Source organism: Ptiloglossa arizonensis, chromosome 7 (genome assembly GCF_051014685.1).
Source record: "Ptiloglossa arizonensis isolate GNS036 chromosome 7, iyPtiAriz1_principal, whole genome shotgun sequence".
Classification (NCBI taxonomy): domain Eukaryota; kingdom Metazoa; phylum Arthropoda; class Insecta; order Hymenoptera; family Colletidae; genus Ptiloglossa; species Ptiloglossa arizonensis.
The window spans coordinates 6,611,183-6,632,449 of NC_135054.1; the positions used below are offsets into that span (position 1 = coordinate 6,611,183).

General features: G+C 31.8%; 1 protein-coding gene across 5 annotated transcripts in view; it reads left to right on the forward strand.

Annotated features, from left to right (window-relative positions):
* LOC143149542 (uncharacterized) overlaps nt 1–21,267 on the forward strand; it is a 143,292-nt gene that overhangs the window by 41,211 nt on the left and 80,814 nt on the right. The window contains exon 1 of one of the 5 annotated variants that reach the window (XM_076317038.1): nt 1,500–2,500. The exons of the other annotated variants lie outside the window; for them this stretch is intronic. Within the exon in view, the coding sequence (XP_076173153.1) occupies nt 2,439–2,500 (62 nt within the window). The 5' untranslated portion in view covers nt 1,500–2,438. Of the gene's footprint in view, nt 1–1,499; nt 2,501–21,267 lie in introns of those variants that run through there. 5 annotated transcript variants of the gene reach the window in all.

Below are 21,267 nucleotides of genomic sequence, written 5' to 3' on the forward strand. Positions count from 1 at the left end.
TAAGTTTCTAAAATTTTATTCTACAAATTAATAATTACACGAAAGAATAAATACATATTAAAAAATATTTTCTTTTTTCCCTACCTACATAGGTATATAACGTCTTACTTTACGTTAGTGGAGTAGGGGTGTTTCGTTTTGTCCCAGTAAACATTTAACAATTACATTATAATCTGATATAAAAAATTGAGTCAATCAGTAAAATACATGGTAAGGGCTACAGAATGAAATGCTGTATTATTATGAACAATTTAAATGAGGCACAGTATATATTAAATTTCTTTTCGTTTGTAAACATTACAATGAAATTTTTAAAATGAAAAATCCATATGTTTTTCGTACCTATGTATGTAGGATTTGCTTTATGCTTTTTGAATATGATAATTGTTAACTCGCAATACTTTCACGATATTTTCTACATGAATCTTTTCGTTTACATACTTTTCAATATCTGCAGAAACCTTCGGAATTCTTTCTCTTGAATCTTTTTTTGAAAAAAATTGATATAAAATACAGTATCTTTCATTTTGATCAATACAAATGTTCATCTTACTTTGTTTCAATTCATCTAAGACTCTTGTATCTGTTAAACATATTTTGCAGAGTAGTCTTATTTCTATTTAAAATTTTTGTTATTCCACGTTGAAATTTTTGTTTCAATTCTAAAGAAAAATTATTAGGTTCCATTTTTCCATTGTTTTTTGCTTCTTTTGATGTTTACCAAACATTTTAAAAGTGAAATAATGATACTGAATGAAGTATTATAATATTTATTAAACGAGAAATACACAAATACAATTCACTACACGCATATTAGTTTAGGAAATTCCCAAACATTATATAGATATACGACTTTTAGCGTAAGCTGATTTTCATAGCTATAATTATATATGTACATACCTCAATTCCTCATTGATATTGCCAACAAATTTCAAGCAAGAAACAGTATGGATGAAAATGTTTACATTGTAAAACTAAGCAAAAGTATCGCACTTATAAATTAGAATATGAAGGACAATAGAAAGGCAAAGGTGGTGGACGATTTTTAGTGTCATCCACGGTAGCTACATATGTAGCGAGATCGTTGCAGATTTAAGACTTAATAATTACTCGCGACGTACAGAGGCTTCTGTGGAAGGTTGGAGGAAATAAAAATAGGTGACCTAGAACGTGTTAAAAAGCAACGAAACCGATGCCGTACAATTTCTCGTCACGCGAACCCGTTCTCCAAAAGCGGAGAAAAGGGTGACCCTCTCAAAGGGATACGAGAAACGCGAAGAAACTGGAAAGGAGCTACTTGATGCGTGTTTGAAATACGTCCGATATCGGTGCCGAGATACTGTTACAGAGGGTTGAGGATAGTGACACGGTCCGTAGTATGTAGTGCGATGGCGCGTCCAGGGTGCGTGGTGAGGGGTCACGGGGGTGGTAACGTTCCCCGCGTTCGTAGGCCGGCTTTACTCGGAGCCAGTCGGATGCTAGACGTGACGGGAGTTGGTTCGTACCTTTCGGTTCGTCTCGGCCGTGATCGGTTTTCATCGAATACTCTTAGTTTTTACACAGTCGCACAATCGCTGCATATCGTAACCGATGCTCGAGCACACACGTTTTCGCTCCGCTGTTTCCTTTGTCGCGTAATTCAACAACGAATTGTTGAATATCGAATGTCGGACGAACACTACAAGACGCAACGCGTGGAAAGGAAAAAGATCGAGTGACAGGTCGTTGCACTTACTGCGTTCATCGAGTGTCGCTTCGTTAAATTTCCGTGCGTGATTTGTATTTACCGACCGCGCCTCGATACCGTTACTCGTGACAGTAGTGCAGACGCTGCATCGAACCTCGTGACATCTCTGTCGCATTTGATCGTAACGATCGATCATTTACCTACCCGTCTTCTCTATCATTGGATGCTGTGATTGTGTACAAATCTTTGAACGTTTATTGTGAACGGTTCGTTGGTTCAATGTGCGAAAAATACCTGTGATATAGCGCCACCAAACGGAATAAGTGTGATCGTGCTGCCAGAGACACACGATTGTATGAGAGGCACGTAGAACGACCTGTTGTGTTGGGAAAACAGTTCGGCAGGAAGGCACGTTCAAGTTCGAGCCTGTGGGGTTCGCTTAGCGATACAAACGTGAAACGCGAATAAAGAACGCGACTGATCGTTGGACGCCAGTTCGAGCTTACAGTTTCTCGAGCCGTTTGTGATTCGAACGTCGGTTGGGTGGTCTAGTAGCTGCGCCTCGAACGAGGGGAGCGATTCCACGAAAATTCCAGCTATAATGCTTACTAGCGAAGCAATGAAACATCGTGCGATCAGCTGACTAGCCGAACTCTTTAGCGGCCGTGGTTACTCAGCCGGTAACAATAAACGGTTCAGGATCAGCAAGAATTCTCAGCAACGACAAGAGCGATTGCCTACCTGTTCGGTTATGACGTTCGGCACGCCGTTTCACACTGAGAAGTCGCAGTTTTCCAGCGATAACTGTACCCGGTACGTTTCCCTCTTTGTTTTGTATCTTGTGGTGTTTTATCTAGTATCGTAAACTGGTTCTATTCGGAACTGAATTGAAATGTTTTTCGCGAGTAATATACAACGCGGTGAATTGATAAGAATATTCTGAATGAAACTCTAGAAATTACTTTTTTTGAGAGATTTGTAATCTCTTGTGCATCGAATGTAATGAAAAAGGAAACAGAACAGTCGGTAATAAGAGGAATACAACCATTTTTTCCTACTAAAATACAAATGATGAAAAAGTATTGTATTTGAATCACAAACTTGTTTAGGAGCTACTGTAAACATCGAACAATTATTATTTAAAATACATCTTAAAATTGAGAATTTCATTCATTACCGATTTGTTTTAGCAGGTATTATTTGCGTCTGAGATGAATATCCCTGGGTTACCCATGCTGACCACTAATTCTTTCCGTTTGAGGAGAAAGTCACCACCATAGGCGCCAATCAAGATGTCTACCGGAAGGAAAGGGTTCTTGGTTGGTGCCACAGGCTAGTGACTTTCTCCTCATACGGAAAGAATTAATGGATCTCAATAGTGAAGTAGGGGTATTTATTTTAGGTGTCAACGGTATCGCCGTTAAAGAATTATTATTGCAAAACGCAACATATCCAAGTATTCTTGAATTTTTGTTGAAAATTTATAAATTTTTTATAAAAAGGACTCTAAAAAATCATACTGTTTGATATTATTGACAAAACTTGTTAAAAAATTTAATTATAATAAAGTTGTTATTAAATAACGCAGTTCTTTATAAGAATGGTCTTTAATACTTTACGAATTTCAAATACAATTGCAAAAATCGTGCTAATAATCAGCAATGATAGCGTCAATAAGTGATGATTCCCATTAAGTATGATACTATTTTGTGTTCTGTATTTTCGTCCACCGAAAATTTAAAAAGTATTTGTTATTATTATCTAACACATTTCATATTTTGATTTTGCACACTAGGCCATAAATTTGTCAGAATACACATTCATTCGTATTTATTATTTAAGTTTCACCTGTATTTTTAATTATCGATTTAATATTTTTATTTTTCGCCATTTATTTCACTTCAGTAATATCATTATGAACCACTGTTTACATGCACGAATAAATTTCGTAAGAAATAACGTTCTAACTTTGGTAAACATTTTTATACATATTGCAAAAAAAGGAGAGATTATCTTGACATTTGTCATTTCTTTCTTTCTATATGTAACGATATGAAAAATTTTCGAGGAATGATGATCACATTAATAATCATACTCGCAGGAATGTGTATGTCGAAACTGCCAATAGATAAGCATAATGCATGCAGTTGTCTCATTATACTTACTTTTCTGAAAAGTAAAAAGCTTCACGTTTGCTTCGAATCGTTATACATAAAGTTTACTTTCTCGAAAAAATGTACGAGTCGTTATTTTTTATTTAGCTGACAACTATTGATCAATGTTGCAAACGAATCGGTAAACCAAGTTCAATAGTTTAATCACACTAATAGTTCAATCACAAGATTGGTCATATCTTCGAGAATTTTGAAATACTTTGATAAAGAACAGAACATTTTTATTAAAAGCATTTTTGTATGTGTAGATCTTGAATAACTTTGTCGGTGATTTAGAATATTACGAATTTAATATATTGTTTACATCTAAAAGCGTTAAAAACAAGTTCAGGACTTGGAGAGCGTATAGTATGAAATTAACAATAAAAAGAAAATATTTAGTACACATACGTTGAAAAGTTAACTGACAATTGTCAGTTTTGGTAATGTAAGTGACGTGTCTTATTTTTTTTGTTAATTCCATGCACTGTGGAAGGAAACGATTATTATCTTGTTACGTTTTCGAATGTCTGCAGTTATTTGAAAAGTATCTCATTTTGTACTTTTCCCTCGAGCGTTCTAATCCTTTCTATTTCCGCGTGTTATCCCCATTTTTGTGTCACAGGATTACATACTACTTAAAGTTCGGGATTTTGTCCAAATCATCTGAAAGACGTTTCACCCATCAATAGCAAGAAAATATTGATTCTTACGATATTATAAAATTATAATACAATAATTATTAATTGTAATATTAATCAAATGCAATTATTATATTAATTACATGCATATACTTTATAATATTCTAATATTATTCTCTTTTTTTTACCGAAGAAACATACAAGTCAGTGGTATAATTATGTTCGTTGTTACAATAGAGATTTTTAAGATTAAATTTTTGTACAAATGTCTCTTCCGTTTTCTATCACCTTCAAAAAATGACTCTTGGATTTACCTGTGGTCGGCGTTGCTAAATTCAATGAAATTATTATTTATGGCTTCTAAACAAAAATATTTTGGTGTCTGTAAATATTTTTATTTTTAATATTATTCAGAATGTGCAAAGATGCACATTTCGACTTATGCGGTGTTTGTTATAACAAACAAAGTAACAGCTTAAAAAATGTTTTTTTTTTCGAATTAGGCAACGTTTTCTCCAGTTAAATGTTACCTTTGTCTATAATGTATACTCGATATAGTATGTGCGGTTTACTGCAGCGAATATGTTAGTCAGTTTCTTCGAAAAATGTCTTAGTAATTCAAATTTTCTTGAACATATTCCTTTTATTTCCGCAGTTTCAATTCTTTTTACATTTTACCTGTTGTACTGTGAATGATTCATGGTACTCTGTGAATGATTATAAGGAATGAAAGTCCAGTGGGTTTAACTCCAGGACGTTTTATAACTTCATAACGAATGATTTTTACACTTCGTGTTCTTTCATTTACAGTGACGAGTACCGCATACAATTAAAGTTTGATAATCACATTCTCGCACAGCCTATATATTCGAACATGAAAGTAAAGAATAGATATTATTATGAACTAAGATAAGAATTAAGAATTATGAGCACTCAAATAATAAATTAATGCAGATAGGTAAATGCACAACCAAAGTAGTATCCAGTGTAATAATTTAAGATGGATTTTGTTACAGGAAAAAGTTACACACAAGCTTACAAATATGTAGATACATTCGAATAATTAAATATAAATATTTTGTTGTATTTGATGAAGTTTTGAATGAAATAAAGCGAAGTATTTTCTCATTCTTCGCGTAATTTTAATTTTAATTATTCTATATTTGTAAAATTAGGATTTAAGGATGTTGATTTCTATTCTACCCAGACATGTTCGATTGGGTAATTAGGGAGGGGTTTTTAATAATTTTGGTACATCAGACAGTAACAATTTTTTCGCTAAATACAATACATATTTCGGACCATTGATGAAAGTAGTATACACGCGGTATTTATAACTTTTCTATCGATTGTTTAATTTTTTTTTGTAAAATATTTCAATATTTCATTTTGTACATTGTACATTGTACATTGTTCATTGTTCATTGTTCATTGTTCATGTATCTGCATAACATCATCGAGCCTCCGTATTTTATTGTGGGACACGTGTTGCGAACATGATGTTCTGTATTGGGCTTTGTCCATGCAGTTTGTTTTCTTTTATCGAAAAATGAAAATTTTTCTACAAATTTTACTCGTAATTTACATATCTTTTAGTAAATTGTAAACTTTTTTCTCTATCGATTTGAGGTACAAGATTTTTTTACTCGCCACTCTATCGTGATACCATTCTTCACGTATTCTTTGAAATATAACTACCGATGTGTTTTCTAATTCGTGTAAATACTTATATATATTTACTGTGGTGAAAAATGTGTCTATCCACCTTCAGAAGATTGGATATAGTGCATTATCTGTGAAGAATGGTGCTACTAGAATTGTGATGTTAGAGGCGGTAAAAAGAGACAATACATTTGCTATCTATGTGCCAAGTGGTACCAGTTGACCTCATTATCGTTAAATTATATTTTCTTAAGTCGATTTCAAAGATTTTATTACGAAAATTGTTACTTTTTCAGACATCTTCGGATCATCCACTTCGCTTTAAAATTTAAGGCGAATCGGATATTTCTTGATCTTTCGTTTCGTATTTGCAGAGAAAAGATTCGTAAATTATTTATAATAAAAAAAATTAGATATTTAATATTTTGACCAATTTTTTTACCATCGAACGGAAAGTGTTCCGATTCACCATAGCCTATCTTAATTGTAGAAGTTTAATTTCAAAATAAACTGTGCTCAAAGAAACGAAATTTTTTACATTCTAAATTGCTAGAGAAAATTTCTTTCCTTCCGTGAAACGCTGAGGTAACTTGGAAAGCAATTAAAAGTTAAAGATCTGTGACGTTAGTTTAACGTACCCTTCCACTCGCGCGTATGCGCAGCTAATTTGGCATTGGATAGCTATATATGAACATCATGCGATGCTACGTATGTGTAATTTTTATCAATATTCATTCACGTACGCCATCAACGAATCTCCGTGACAGAGTACCGTGTACTTTTATAGACTCGAGAGTAAGGAGAGCATTATTAAAGAGGTATGCGAGCAACAAGGAAATTATCTGGAAACGATACAGCAAAGCTCTGATGAAGTCTTATCACCACTTTGTCTTGCTACGCATTTAGAATTTCAATGACACTGCAGGTCATGCGAAAATTCTAATACACATTAATTTAAAACATAGACAAAATTAAAGTAAATCTTAAAGAAGCATTCTCGCACTTCCAGTCACTTTAACGCGTCTTTTAACATTTAAGTTCTATTAATTGTTTTTAGTTATTTATCAAATTTAATAAAAGTAGAATATTCCAAAAGGATGGGCAAAGACTGTGTCGCGACAAGTTATGCTGTAGCGTTAGGGGAGTATTTAAAGGGCTCGGTGCATTTTTCCAAAAGAGGATATGCAGAGACATACAGAGAACGATACATACGATTCTTATTTATCCAATGGAAAAACTTGTTGAGACGTTGGATGGATGATACAAACAATACGAAAATAGAAACAGTCGAATATAAATTTCTAGAATCCAGGTATACGGATGAGGAAATTTGAGAGGAAAACGTAAACGAAAGAAAGCATTTACAAGAAAAAGTATTTTGTTATTAATTTCCAAGCATTTAGGAGTATGTATAGTAACGTGTTTTAGTGTTTGAATTAAGGATTTTGTCACTCGTTTTCCTCTGGGTATCACAATTATGTCACGTGAAAGGGGTATATTTATTTTTAAATTAACATTCACGCATTACACTATCAATGTTTCGTTATAATTGCTATTAATCTTAGATATCTCACTACGAAATCGTTCATTGTAATATTTTCAGCTACTCGTCCCTTAAAATTTAGAAAAGGGTTTAACTGTGAATATTCTTCTTTCTAATTGAGCGAATCATTTAAATAGAGAAACGAAAAAGAGTTATGTATTCGTAAAAAGTTGGGGAACAATAAAAATATAATTCTTATTAATATATTGCGTGTCAATGATGAAATAACAGTTGTACGAGTTAAATTCGGCTAATCGATAACGCAGATATCTATTTGGAGAGATGTACTGGTCAGTGAACTAGAAAAATGTAACGACAGTGCGGTAGTGGAAGTGGAGAGACAAGGTCGCGACAGGGTATATTGCTATGACCTTATTATTCTCGACATGCTGCTACTCGTACAACGGGATCTAAACGAGTGAAGAGAGTAGCAGGCATCCATTCCGGTTACAATTGACTTTCTTCCTTTGTTCGATTGATTATATGTGTAAACATCTGTTTTTTCACTTAACGCTTACTTTCTTCTATGTTCATACAAATGTACTCTTATAGATTTTTTTTCAATTATTTTGCTATTTGTTAAGTTCTGCTTAAGTATTTGTTTTTTTTGAGTGTTTGTTAATATTCATATAATGTAAAATTATTACAATGCAATTATATCATAATAATAGTACGATGAATAAGATTTTCTGAATAATGAAATCTGAATTTTCATCTGTGAAAGATTTGTGTAATTTTTAAACAGTGTTCCAACTTCACGTTTCGTGTTATTAATGAGTAGCTCAATTATAAAGCATAATGAAGAAAAATGTATTTCATTCTTTCATACAAGGTGGAAAATATGGGCGATTATTTGTAATTTTATTTAAGAATCTGAAATTGAAGAATATATTTTTGATACATGTTTCTAACATACTAGTAAGATTGTTAAGTTAGGCTAAAGAAATGAAACAATAATTAAAATAAAAAAAAGAGATTTATTTCTCGTCAGTTGAGCAATTTCAGTTAACAAATGAATGAAACAAACTGGCGTTTCGAAGTACCGAACCATGTTTATTATAAATTTCATTTTATCATTCTGTCGCATATTTTATGTTAAGTTGTGACGATACGAAACAATATTTCAGGAGTAATTAAAATTGTTTTAAAGCATAAATATGTTGCAATAAAAATTTCACCGATATTTTTGTTACATATCTTTTTACAGATTATTGCAACAGCTTGACTTTACTATACATTCTGTTATGCCAATAATATGTCACTAAAATGATGTATAATAGAATATAAATCATGAATCACCGATTTTTCATAATAAATGGATAAAATAATGTCGCCCTTGGCGATACATCGTTTAAAATGACCAATAACAGAGTTATGATACTGTTCCAATGATTTCTGGGATAATAGTAGCGCTCGATATTATTTAGGTATGCAATGCTAGAATTGTATTAATACCAAGTACAACAATGCTCGTAAGAGTTTTAAAAATTTGATATCGAAAACAAAAATTTGTTGCAACATACATCAGCCTTTAAAACCGTTCAAATGAGATATGAAATATATTTTCGTATTGTTATAACTAAGAGAGATAATTAAGAGGTTTGTTTCGTGTTTAAATTCTGTATATATTTTTCATGTTTCTCAAATTCTTAGTATTTACATTATTCAATCGACAAATGTTATTCCTTTGAACCATGAACAAATTCGACAAAATGTGTTGTTTCGAGAATAATAAAAGAAACGAGATTTACGTTTGGAAATATATTTTTACAAACAGTTCTATATTTTCTTGTTTTACGAAAACAAGAAAAACTAAAAAAGAAAAAAGGAAACTATTTATGTAAAAAAATCGTACACAAATCGTGTATAAATTTTGTACATGGGAAATTTTCTTATTCTTGCCAGGAATTTCTAACCATTGTTCAAATTTGACTAAATGTATTACCAATTCAAACGATACTTCAAAATTTGATTTCGAATAATCATCTTCTTATAAAATCACTAATGTGTTATGAACGTATCCTTCTATTCGATTTCTCAGTGAAATTTAAAATATCAGTTTAGTTTTTCTACATTTATCAAAACTTATTTCATACACGGGGTAAATTTTCGGTAATCGTCACCTATCTTCGATTACGTTGTTTGTTTCGTATTTTTATCAAAAATAGTGTGTATTCACATACGCGTACAGTTATTTTCTTAATGTTTGTTATTATTTTCACCACGCTTTTCATGCACTTGCAGTTTCTTTACGTACAACGAAGCATCGTATAATGTTCCGCTCGGTTTCATTCTTTTAAACGACAAGGAAAAGGTCGCACATCCATTGCCGCATTAGGCCCTGGTTATGGTCATTGCGCCAATTCAGTTCGACATCCGTCCACGTCATTCGTTCGCGTGTGGACAGGCACTTCGTTTCGTTGCTAAATGCCAGTGTTGAATGACGCTTTGACCATACAGGCCGAATTCAGGAGTCGACGTTGACGAGGATCGTGGATTTTCTTTTCTACTCAGTGAGTCCAAATACGACCTCATTTGGAGTATTTATAATTGTAGTCATTCCAATTGTTTCTGAAAAGCTTTAGGTCAAATACGGTCGTGTTTGGATGTACTTTTATCGGAAAAGTCTCGCCGATCTACCGATAGTGTCCTTATGAATCTACAATGACAAATATGAAAAATTGTATTTTGATGGTATTTCGTAATGGAATCATTCATCGCTTCACAGAGTACATTTGCGCTCGTTCATTTGTACGACGTTGTACATTAAGAAGCTGATATTTTACACATTCGTGAAATTGTTGCCAATTCAGGAGCTACTCGTATTTCTTTGCAGCACGAACGTATTGATTTAATTAAAATCATTTGTGTTTTAAAACATTTTTAAACGCGAGGTATCGCGAACCGTGAAAAACGAATGATCAAATTATCAAATAACATAGATTGTGAAACATAATCCTTATTATTAAATGCACGTGGAACCATTCAGAAACATAAAATTTCTCTCAATCGGTTTAATATTATTTTTATCTTTTTAATAAGCTGTGAAATTTTGTTGATGTAGGCGAATTACGTTTTGTACAGTTGTTTCGTAAATAAGGGAGAGAGCGGCGCTAGCATGATGCGTTAGAAGATGACGGTGCATTAGAATATTGTACGGTTGGTGCAACGCTAGCAATTTTCTGTTTTGTGACCGTTCCATCCATGAACACGTCGTCAGAAAGGATGAAGAATGAGATAATGGCAATCTCGTCTCACCGAACCGTCATTTTCTCATTATCAGTCATTATTTCATTTTCGGCGTTTTTACCTTATGCCACTAGGTGATCATTTCACGAATGAATGTACAAGGTAATTCTATACCGATGAAAATTTTATGCATACATTCTACAATCGATAACTTCGATATATATATCCTCTTAAAAATTTTTTACCATTATATAAATGACGTGTATTGTAAAAATTTTTAAGCGAACAAAATTGGCCCTTCGTTTGAAAAAAATTCAGTAATCACACACGTACGATGTATCCACGTAAAGGCTTAAATAAGGCTTGCTGTAACTCTGTTTTATAATGTATTTTGTGTTTTTTATTTTACAAAAGACTTCAATTTACGAAAGCTTTAGTGTTATGAATATTGAATAATAAATAAGGATGGAATAAAAATATTGCAAGTGCATTATCAGTAAAATGTTACAGAATATTTCAATTTTCGTAAACAGTACTATTTTCCAGAGCACGTGCTACGAGTATATCCTGGGTAAAAATATTTGTTATCATTACGTTACATAAAATCAAATTCACGAGGTCAATCACGCAATGACTGATGACGTATGACCTATGACTGATGAGCGAGAATCGCAATCAGGCAAGGAGAACTTTTTATTAACAGTTTTTATATAAAAGAAATGCTCACTTTTATTTTCTAATACAGTCTAATACAAGTAATACAATTTTCAATTGTTACGCGGAAGTCTTCGATAAACATTTTGTAAACTTGTATACTACTGAAAGTGTTTTAATAAATATAGTAAATGTTATAAAGTCATGAATAAGAACTTGTGGATATAATAAGAAAAAGTGCTAAGGATGACGGAATTATAATTGATCATGACTGAAAAAAATTTCGTAGAGTTTAAAAACTATAAAACTTTAGACTTAATTTGTTTTCTATGTCGTTTACCGTTTTGGACACGATAATGCAAACGTTCGAAATTCTTTCGAGGAATTGTTTTTACCTCATGGACACATTTTGTAAAATTTTTAATGTTTTGAGATTTTTGAGTCGTTTAACCTTTCTTGTGAAAAGAATTAAAATCGAATTCAACATGTTTTACGTAATATAGTAGAGTGTATACAGTAGAGAAACGATCATTCGACTTAATTGGGAGACAAATTTATCTCGATAATCGATTTTTCGGATAATCGGTCTGAAAGAATCAAATTCTTAATTATGTCATAAATCGATTAGAAATTAAGCAATTTCTTTAGCCTGAACGATTTATACGTAAGCGAATACATACCTAATAATAAGGAAAATACAACATCAAAAATTAAACGTTCTTAGATACCCACCTAATTTTACATTCAATTCAAAAGCTTTTTCTTGAATCAATGGACCTGGTATTGGTACTCCAATGCCTCGTTATTTGTTGTTTTTAAACTTTTATTATCCAATTTCTGTTGAAAGTTTAACGATTTTGTATCACTGCTATTAATGTTGCCAATCGTGAATCTCCCACCATATATATTCTTTTGCTAAATCAGAAGCTCTTTCACCTTATTTTTAAACGTTCAATAATGTCCAAATTATGTTCTAATTTCAACACCAATAGTTTTCTCTCAACGCTTATCGTACGAGTAAAATCTATACGCACGAACGCATTAAATTCAGACAGGATACTAAACTCGAGCCTTTGAAGAAGCTAGAATGCGTATTCCATAACATAGACATCGTTAAACGCGTAGCTGAAATATGTACATATATAAGTGACTCGTTGTGTATTCAGATAATTGGTCATTCGGATTATCGATATTCAGGATAATCGACGTTTCGTATAATCGACGTTCTACTGTATATTCCTTTAAGCGTTCATTGAAGTTTATTTCAATTTTTTGTCCTCGAACACGTGAGCGCGAGCGAAGACAAAATTCTCTTGAACGTCGCGGTATCAGGTGCATCGATTGCAGGTTAACGAACGTAACGAGGCGTGCGAACGTACACACGCTTCACAATTAAGGGAAGCGTATCCACCGTGTCGGTATATACGAGGTACTTATGGATCGCGATTGCCTTGTGACCGATTATAAAAATATCTATCCATGCAATAACGGTCTGGGTTAGGTTCGTATGCGTGCATGATGTCGGAGAGCGACAGTGATACGTCATTCGGTGCACGTTTACACGTGACGACGAAGCTGGCAGCAACGTAATGGAGGTTGCAGTCAAGGCTGTAGAAAGGCGTTCCTTGTTGCATCTTGCGAGCCGTACTAACCGGTCGTCGACCTGCTGCGCTCACGATTCTTTGTGCAAGGTCATTTTACTTATTGTTAGATTCGTTTTACTGGGCGTATTATTCTTTCGACGTGTCGTTGCCTTTGTTTCGCGGTCATTCGCGTGACTGAGAGATAAATGTGTTCCAGTATCGGGAATTTTGCAATCGGGACTTAACGACCGAGGAACGGATATGGTTGTGTTTGGAAACCGTGCAATTTTATAGTGTGCTGATTCAACACTGTCAATATATCAGCTTTATAGTTTTATCTGCCTTCGAAACAGTGTTTCTTTCATTCCTCTTGCAACTGCGTATCCGCTGAGCGTTAAAAAAATGTTATTGCAGTGATACGTTCTCATATTATAGATTATTACGAGTAATACTATGCAAGAAGTTTCGGGTATTGTTAGTAATATAATTGTAATTTTTTTAATACATGTATAGGTGCGCACTGACGCGACGCTTATACTTTATTATACATTTGTTTTTCTCGTTCATATTGGATTCTGCTCGATCTCCGGTAAATACACCTTAGTGTTTACACGAGAAAATCGATAAAATTCCATGGAACTACAATAATGAGTAAATATGAAATTATAATAACGTACTAACCAATCCTGTTTGGTGTATATTTTCCTAGAATTTGAATTTTAATTAATCTTGAATACACAGGAAAGTATTGATAGATAAAATCGTAATATGATACGAATGGATAAATGTTTCTTACCAATTTTGATATTGGATTTGAAATAGATTTTTATAGCATATAACTTTAATTCACGCGTATTTTGCATACAATTGCAACACGTATTACTTTTCTGACTTTGTACACATTATTCTATTTCGTTACGTTCTTAACTAAAATACATTTTGTTATTGTTAAATGTTCACGAATAAAAAGGATTCAAATAATTGTTAGATTTTACTTATTTTTAATAACGTTCTTCTTTCAAATACAGAAACAAGTTTTCAACCCGAGTACTTTATTTTGTTTCAAAGAAACTTCCTCATTTTTCGATCAATATACAACTTTCTTCCAAGGGCATTCTTAACTACATATTTCCTTGGAACTGTTAACTTTTTCACTTTTTATGGTAAAGTTCGTCAACTTCCTCAGAGAAATTTTAATTATTATGTTTACTATGTCTTATACTATGTATACATAATTATGTTATTCTGTATGAATGAATAATATTGAGGTAATTATGAGAAAACAATGAGAAATTTCTATTTCTATCGATGTTTCCATTAATAATGTGATATTCATTATTACTTGGAGACATTGCCATACGTTGTTTATATTTACGAGGCGGAATCGCAATTCTAATCACATTTCGATTACTTAAAGTAACAGGAAACATTTTCGTAGACATAATCGTAAAGAATTTCTTTAATAAGGATATTTGTTAACTGTCCTTATTGTTAATAAGGACGTTGTTAACTCTTCCTTATTATGTAAACCGAGTTAACGAAATTTATGGAAATTTCACAAAAAAAATTTATAATTTCAATAGAATACTTGATGATATCTTTCCCCTATTATGGATGACTGCATTTTTACGCTCGAAAATTTGTCTTAAAGTTCCTGGCAAAAGTGTCAACTCTTCTTTGGTTGTTTTGAGTTATTCGAAATGTTTACGAATACTGAAAAAATTTTTCTTTAAGTACTTACAAGGCCTCTGTGTTCCGCAATATTCAACGAATTTTCTTAGACAGCTACAGAATTACAAAGAAACAGCACTCAGGTTAATTAGTTTTTCGCTCTTTTGCGCAAGAAAGCATAATGGCACGGTTGTCACGCCGGGAATAACTCCATTTCGTGAAGCCATTAAAATCATCTCCCCCTTATGGCACAATACACCAACCAGCGCCCATCGTTACAACTCCATCGTTAGATGTCACAAATGGACCGGTTGTTTGAGAAACGACGTAATTAATTAATTCTACGTGTCGGAAGGTCTGAACAAATGATTCAGAATCCTTTCTGGGTAGAGAGTCTTAAAACTGTAGATTCATTCGTAGAAGTTCCTATATAGCCCCGTTAAAAAGGAACGGTAATATAAATTAAAAGATTTAAGCAGAAATTCATTTTTAATCTGTTTAGTAAATTACAATATTTCCTTTGCTAGAAAATACTATTTGAAAATGTTCTTTCGTTCAGTATCTATACAGTGAAGAAGTAGTATTTCAAATATGCAATGATGCTGCATCGGAACTAGAAAAACAAACAAATATATTATAATGGCTCGAAAAAGAAGATGTTACATATGTACTGAAAATAACAATAAATAGTAGATACGAAATCATATTTCAAACAATAAACAATAAACAATGTTTGTATATATATATATATATATATATATATATATATATATATATATATATATAAAATCGTTGATTTTGTTTCGCTGAAAAACGAAATATTATGAATTTATTATAAAAACTTTTAACTTTCCAAAGAGTAGTTGTCTCCATCATTTTAATATTTTTTATAGAGAAAATATATTTTTACAAATTACTTTGACCATATTAGCGCGATATACGACCGCAAAGCATTAACAACTATTCAGCAGTACGTGTTAAAGTGGCATTATTAATAGACAGAGTAATTTCACAGGTATATGATTTATTTAAAAATTATATAAAACTATGCTACATTTCGAAAATCCTGTTAATAATTACCCGTGACAAAAAATCTTTTTAAACATTCTATTACAAACATTTCTATTCTTTCGTTGGTTAAATAACTTTAATCTTAACGCGATTAACTTCAAAGAAAGAGATATATATTCTCATTGTCATTGCTTTAGAGATTGCTTTTTCTGAATAGAGAAAATTACATTCTCTATAAATAGAAACAATGATTCATAGAAAATTGCCTAATGCATAGAACATTCCCTTTGAACTGAATAATAGTGTTTCTCGTAATATAGCTGATTTCTTGATAGCACTGACGTGTATTTTATTCCACATTGCACCGAATGGGATTAAACGCTTTGTCTGTGAAAGAAAAAAAACGTTGGCGACAGTTTGAAATCCAACATAAATCTATTTCTCGGTGCACGTTGATTTTTTTCCTTCTTTCACCGTTTATGGGAACAAGGAAAAGTTTTTCTATTTCAAAGAACAACCTTGCATCGAAGTACGCGATACAATCGAAAAGATAATTCACCCGATTAATATTTCTTCCGGTTTTGCTTAAACTTCAACTTCAAACGTTTCCCTAATTATATGGTTTCAAAATTAAATACAGTGTGGTTCAGTATGTCCATTTAACATTCGAAGGGCGACTACACAAATGGTGGTTCTAGGTCCATTCGAACCCTAACGTAAACTCACATAAGATTGTGTATAATTGATTATTTTTACAAAATATAATACGAATAATAATAAGAATAATGAATGAAAAAAATATGAAAATTTATGTATATATTATATCAACGCAGGTCCACCTATTCTCACACACACAATCAATTCTAGTCCACTATTCGTTGCGGCAGTTACAGACACGTGGACTGTGTGATGAAAAAGGTAGCGAGATAGAGAGAGATAATGAGAAACACGCGATCGGTAGATCCCTATTGGCGTAGTTCTAACACATTACTATTATACATTAGTTATACATAATACAGGACAACAATTTTTGCTGGTTTTTTACAATATGCTGGGAAAACATTGATTATACGATTACTAGTAGAAATTAAAAAAATTCTTTTTAGGAATAAAAATAATTGAATAAAAATATAATATAGAAATAAATCAAAATAAATTTTCATTCATTTCAAAAGAAGACAACTGTCGCCACGATTTTTCAGGCACTTCCAGTAGTCTGATGATAAAATGTTTCAGACAAAAATTAGTCAGTTTCTGGTCAGCTACAAATTTAGATAATTATAATAGCGTTCATGTGTTGATATATGGACAAAATGTATTCATTGCGTTCTTAAACAGATGTAAACTTTTTTTTAAGAAAAGACTGAATTTTTTGATTTTTATTGTTCTGCTCGCTCTATATTCCTTATATGCTGTAATAAGAATGCCAAATTTTAATACCTTTGGAACATTGTTCTCTTACATAATGAATATTACATAATGTTATTTTTTATATTAAATAACTCTTATGAAATAAAACAGATGTTTTTCGACTCAATACGTCAATACATCACACATATATGTATATATATATATATTGAAGTAGGGACACAATTAAAATCTATTCCTACTACTATGGCAGAGACTGTGGCTAAGGCTCAGAATGAGCAACTTGGGTGGGGATGCGCGGTCCGATCCCTCTTTTTCCCTGTGCCCGCGAGATTTCAAAACAGGGGTAAGGAATACATCTTCATGGATAGCCCGTATATACTTAAAATTAAATGGAATTACAACAGAAATTAGTGATTCGTGATACGCAGGCACAATTTACAGTGTTTTTTCTTTTTTCCATTATATGTTTTAAAAAATTTGTTAATATCAGTGTGGCAGGTAGAAATATATTGGAAATACATGTGTAAACAAAAATCGGTTCTTTATACTATTATTTCTACAATATAAAGGATTGCAATCAACGTAAAAAGAAGTGACTTTCCTTTTATTATATTTCAGATATTGAAAATTCCATTGTAGTGTGTTAAAAATGTGATGTACTTTTATTGCTTGTTACATGAGCAAGTATTATTGCAAACGGAATGAAACAAATTGATGATTATTTGTATTCTGAATGAAAATTTGCGGTGATCTAACTACGACCATATTATTAACGAGAATACATAAGGTCTTATGTGTCTCCATTAATCATACTTATTGTGTAATCCCATTAGGCGCAAGATCGCTTACATTATTAGCAATGTAATTTGTAGGCGATTTATGCGCAATATTTGTTTTTTCTTTCGTTCAAAAGTCGACTGCATCGAATTGTGCACGTGTCAATATACATGCATCAATGTAATTTAAAATTTGTGAAAGTTAAGAAATATTTTCGGCTGATCCGTGTGCAACGTTATTTCCTTTTTCCTTAATTGAGGAATTGATGGAAATTTTGAACTTAAAAGGCATCGAATATAAGTATTTTAAAAGGCAGTAAAATTATTTGGTAATAAAAAAAGTATTCATCAATTTTCAATTATTTTTTTGAATCGAACTTTCGAATTTTTGTTTAATTAAATCAATTCTAGTAAAACCAGACTTTTCGTTTCGATTGGTATTACTAATAAAAATTCTAAACCTTCTCAGGAAATTTTATTAAAATTTTTTTAACTGGTACGAATGATCAATTTTAGAAAATTATACTTCAATTTGTAAAGATGAGTGTAGGTAAAATCAATAAAGAGTAAATAAATTACAAATAAAATGAATTGGGAAATTCTTCGTGCAAGGAATTTCTTTTGATGCTTTATGTTATTTATCATTGAATTAATTTTGTCTTTTTTTTTTTTTAATATTAATTCAGCATGTTTGTGATTTCAAAGCGTGTACGCGTAATTAAAAACTAAATTGTGGCTTAATTAAATACAAATATATTGTATTTTCTAAATATTTTAATACGCTTTTATAACACATTTCTTCCGTATAATTTTTATAAACTTTGTTCTAATTCTGTTGATAAGAGTTTGCACCCATAACGCACTATCTGTATTATCTACATTAAGTAAATATTTTGAAATGTTACATAATGTTTATCATATTGAGACGATGCAAATAAAGAAAATATCGATATTGATTTCAATTTCCATATTTTTACGGTTTTGTAGTTTTTGGAATCATAAACGCTTTCGGTATAATTTAAACGAAAAATGACTGATATCGAAGTAATTCTGATGTTAAATCCCTGCTTAAAATGTTTCGCTTGGCGAAACACAAATAAGAGTGAAACTTACAGTTGTTACGTAAATGGCATTCGTAACGATTTCAATCTGGTGCAGGAAACAATACAATATTCTCTTCGTGGTACATATAATTGTATCATTTCAGATATATGAATATCAGTTGCACGATTTCTAAAAAATTATTTTTCAACTGCTGCTGTTTAACTTGCTACTTGTCTTTTTCCATTTAGACCAAGAATTTTTGTTATTTTAGACTGTATCACAGTAAGTCCCGTCTCGTCAACATTATAAATTCGAACAGCAACATAATTATGTTTGTTGCACTCCTGATCAAGAAGATTGAAGGAAGCGTTGACATTTTCTTTTGTAAAGCCAAGAGTTCTAGCTATGGATGTATCTGTCGGTTTTCTTAATGAAATTTTGTCCACGTAACGTGACAGAGAATGACCAATCCAGCCTCTTCTACCACATTATAATATTATTGAAGGAATGCTGGATGTTATTCCTGGTAGTTAATTGATAAGCCATTAGTTTGATATTATTCGAAGTAAGGCTAAAGAATTTAGATTTCATTTGTAAAACATAATCGTCCAATTGATATTCCAGTTCATCTCCAACAACGGTGTTTCGCCCTAATTCAGTATGAACTATGCTTTCAACTGTGTTTTCATCATCCACTTTTATGCACATTCTAGTCAAGAATTGATCGAGGAACGTTATACTTTTTCGCTGCTTTCAAGTAACCAAGTTCTTTCAATTTAACAGCTTGAATAGCCTTAATCATATCATCTCCTTATAATTTTTTGTTTACTTTTTATTCATTTTATTTAATTTTGTTCGTGGCATCTAAAAAAGTGATTAAAGAATTTATTGTATAGTTATAGCAACATTTTTTATAATGTGGTAGTACTATGAGACATTCTCATATTCCTAGCAATCAAATGTCTCGTATTAGTACCAGGTCAACATTTCACATTTTTGTGACCTCAAAGTTCTTTTAATATTCTTAAACTACGATCGATACAGAGTAACTTATCTCCTTTTCTGCTTTAAAAAACACTGGATAAACAACAGAAAGTTGCACTGGAATGGACACGCACAAAATAACTGCGTCGCGTCAGAAATACGAAACGTTTGGTAAACAAATAAATGACGGCAAATGACGACAGTTTTTACTAAGTGTCGCAGAAATCGACTAAATAGTACTTCGTTCCATTCGTTATTACATATTTTTATATTGTATATAATTCAACATTTTGACGTCCCCTATTTCTACCGTATCTCATAATCCTATCTTTTCCTCTATCATATAACAAGATTAGTAATTTAAATTTCTGCATTTTATGAAAAGCACACCTCGACGACCATCACTACTTTAGAATTCAAGATTCAATAGACCTTGACCTTACAAGATTATTCTTAATCTATTTTAGCTCAGTAGTTACCTTATTTCTGCATAAGTATGAACTTGTATCTTTATTCATTGATCCCTGGCTAAATATACAGGGATGGACAAGAATATTCGTACAGCAAAAAAATTATAATCAAAGAATTTTCAATAGTTTTATTTTGTCGATATTATAATACGATTACATTCATACTCAATACAAATAGTTACATGAAAATAAAATTTAATTTTGTCATTCTACTAATTAATTTTAATTCTTTAGTGATTACACGTTTCATGGAGAATCCATTATGGTGAACAATTGTCAGTAATTTATGAGCCATTGAATGTAGATACCAATTCTTTTGTGAATTTAGACGGTAGAGAAAACTTACAATTTAAATAGGTTTACGATACTAAGCTTTTGCTTTTATTCTTAAACGATTGAAATAAATACGTACAGTTGAGCTTCCTTATACATAGTTAGTAAACCAAGACTTAGATTGTTGTAATTGCCTGTTCCGCTAGATTTACTCAAATCAACTACATATTCATAGAGTGTATAATTTTGTGATAATACATAATAATGAAATTCCTAAGATGATATTATTCATTATACAAATACCAGTAAATAGCGCAATCTTAACGCAAAATTTTAAGTTAAATAAAGATATAAATCTTTTTAACTTAGTAATGTGAGCATTAAGTACATAGATCATCAATAGAAAAATTTAATATGTTGTTTATTCTAATAAACAATGCATCCTCTGCTAAATAGTCTAGGGGTAGAATATATTTTTCTAAAAATTGTTTACGTTGTGTATTAAAATGTTACAAAGACTTAGAGGCATGTTTGACAGACTTGGAGTAATGTTTA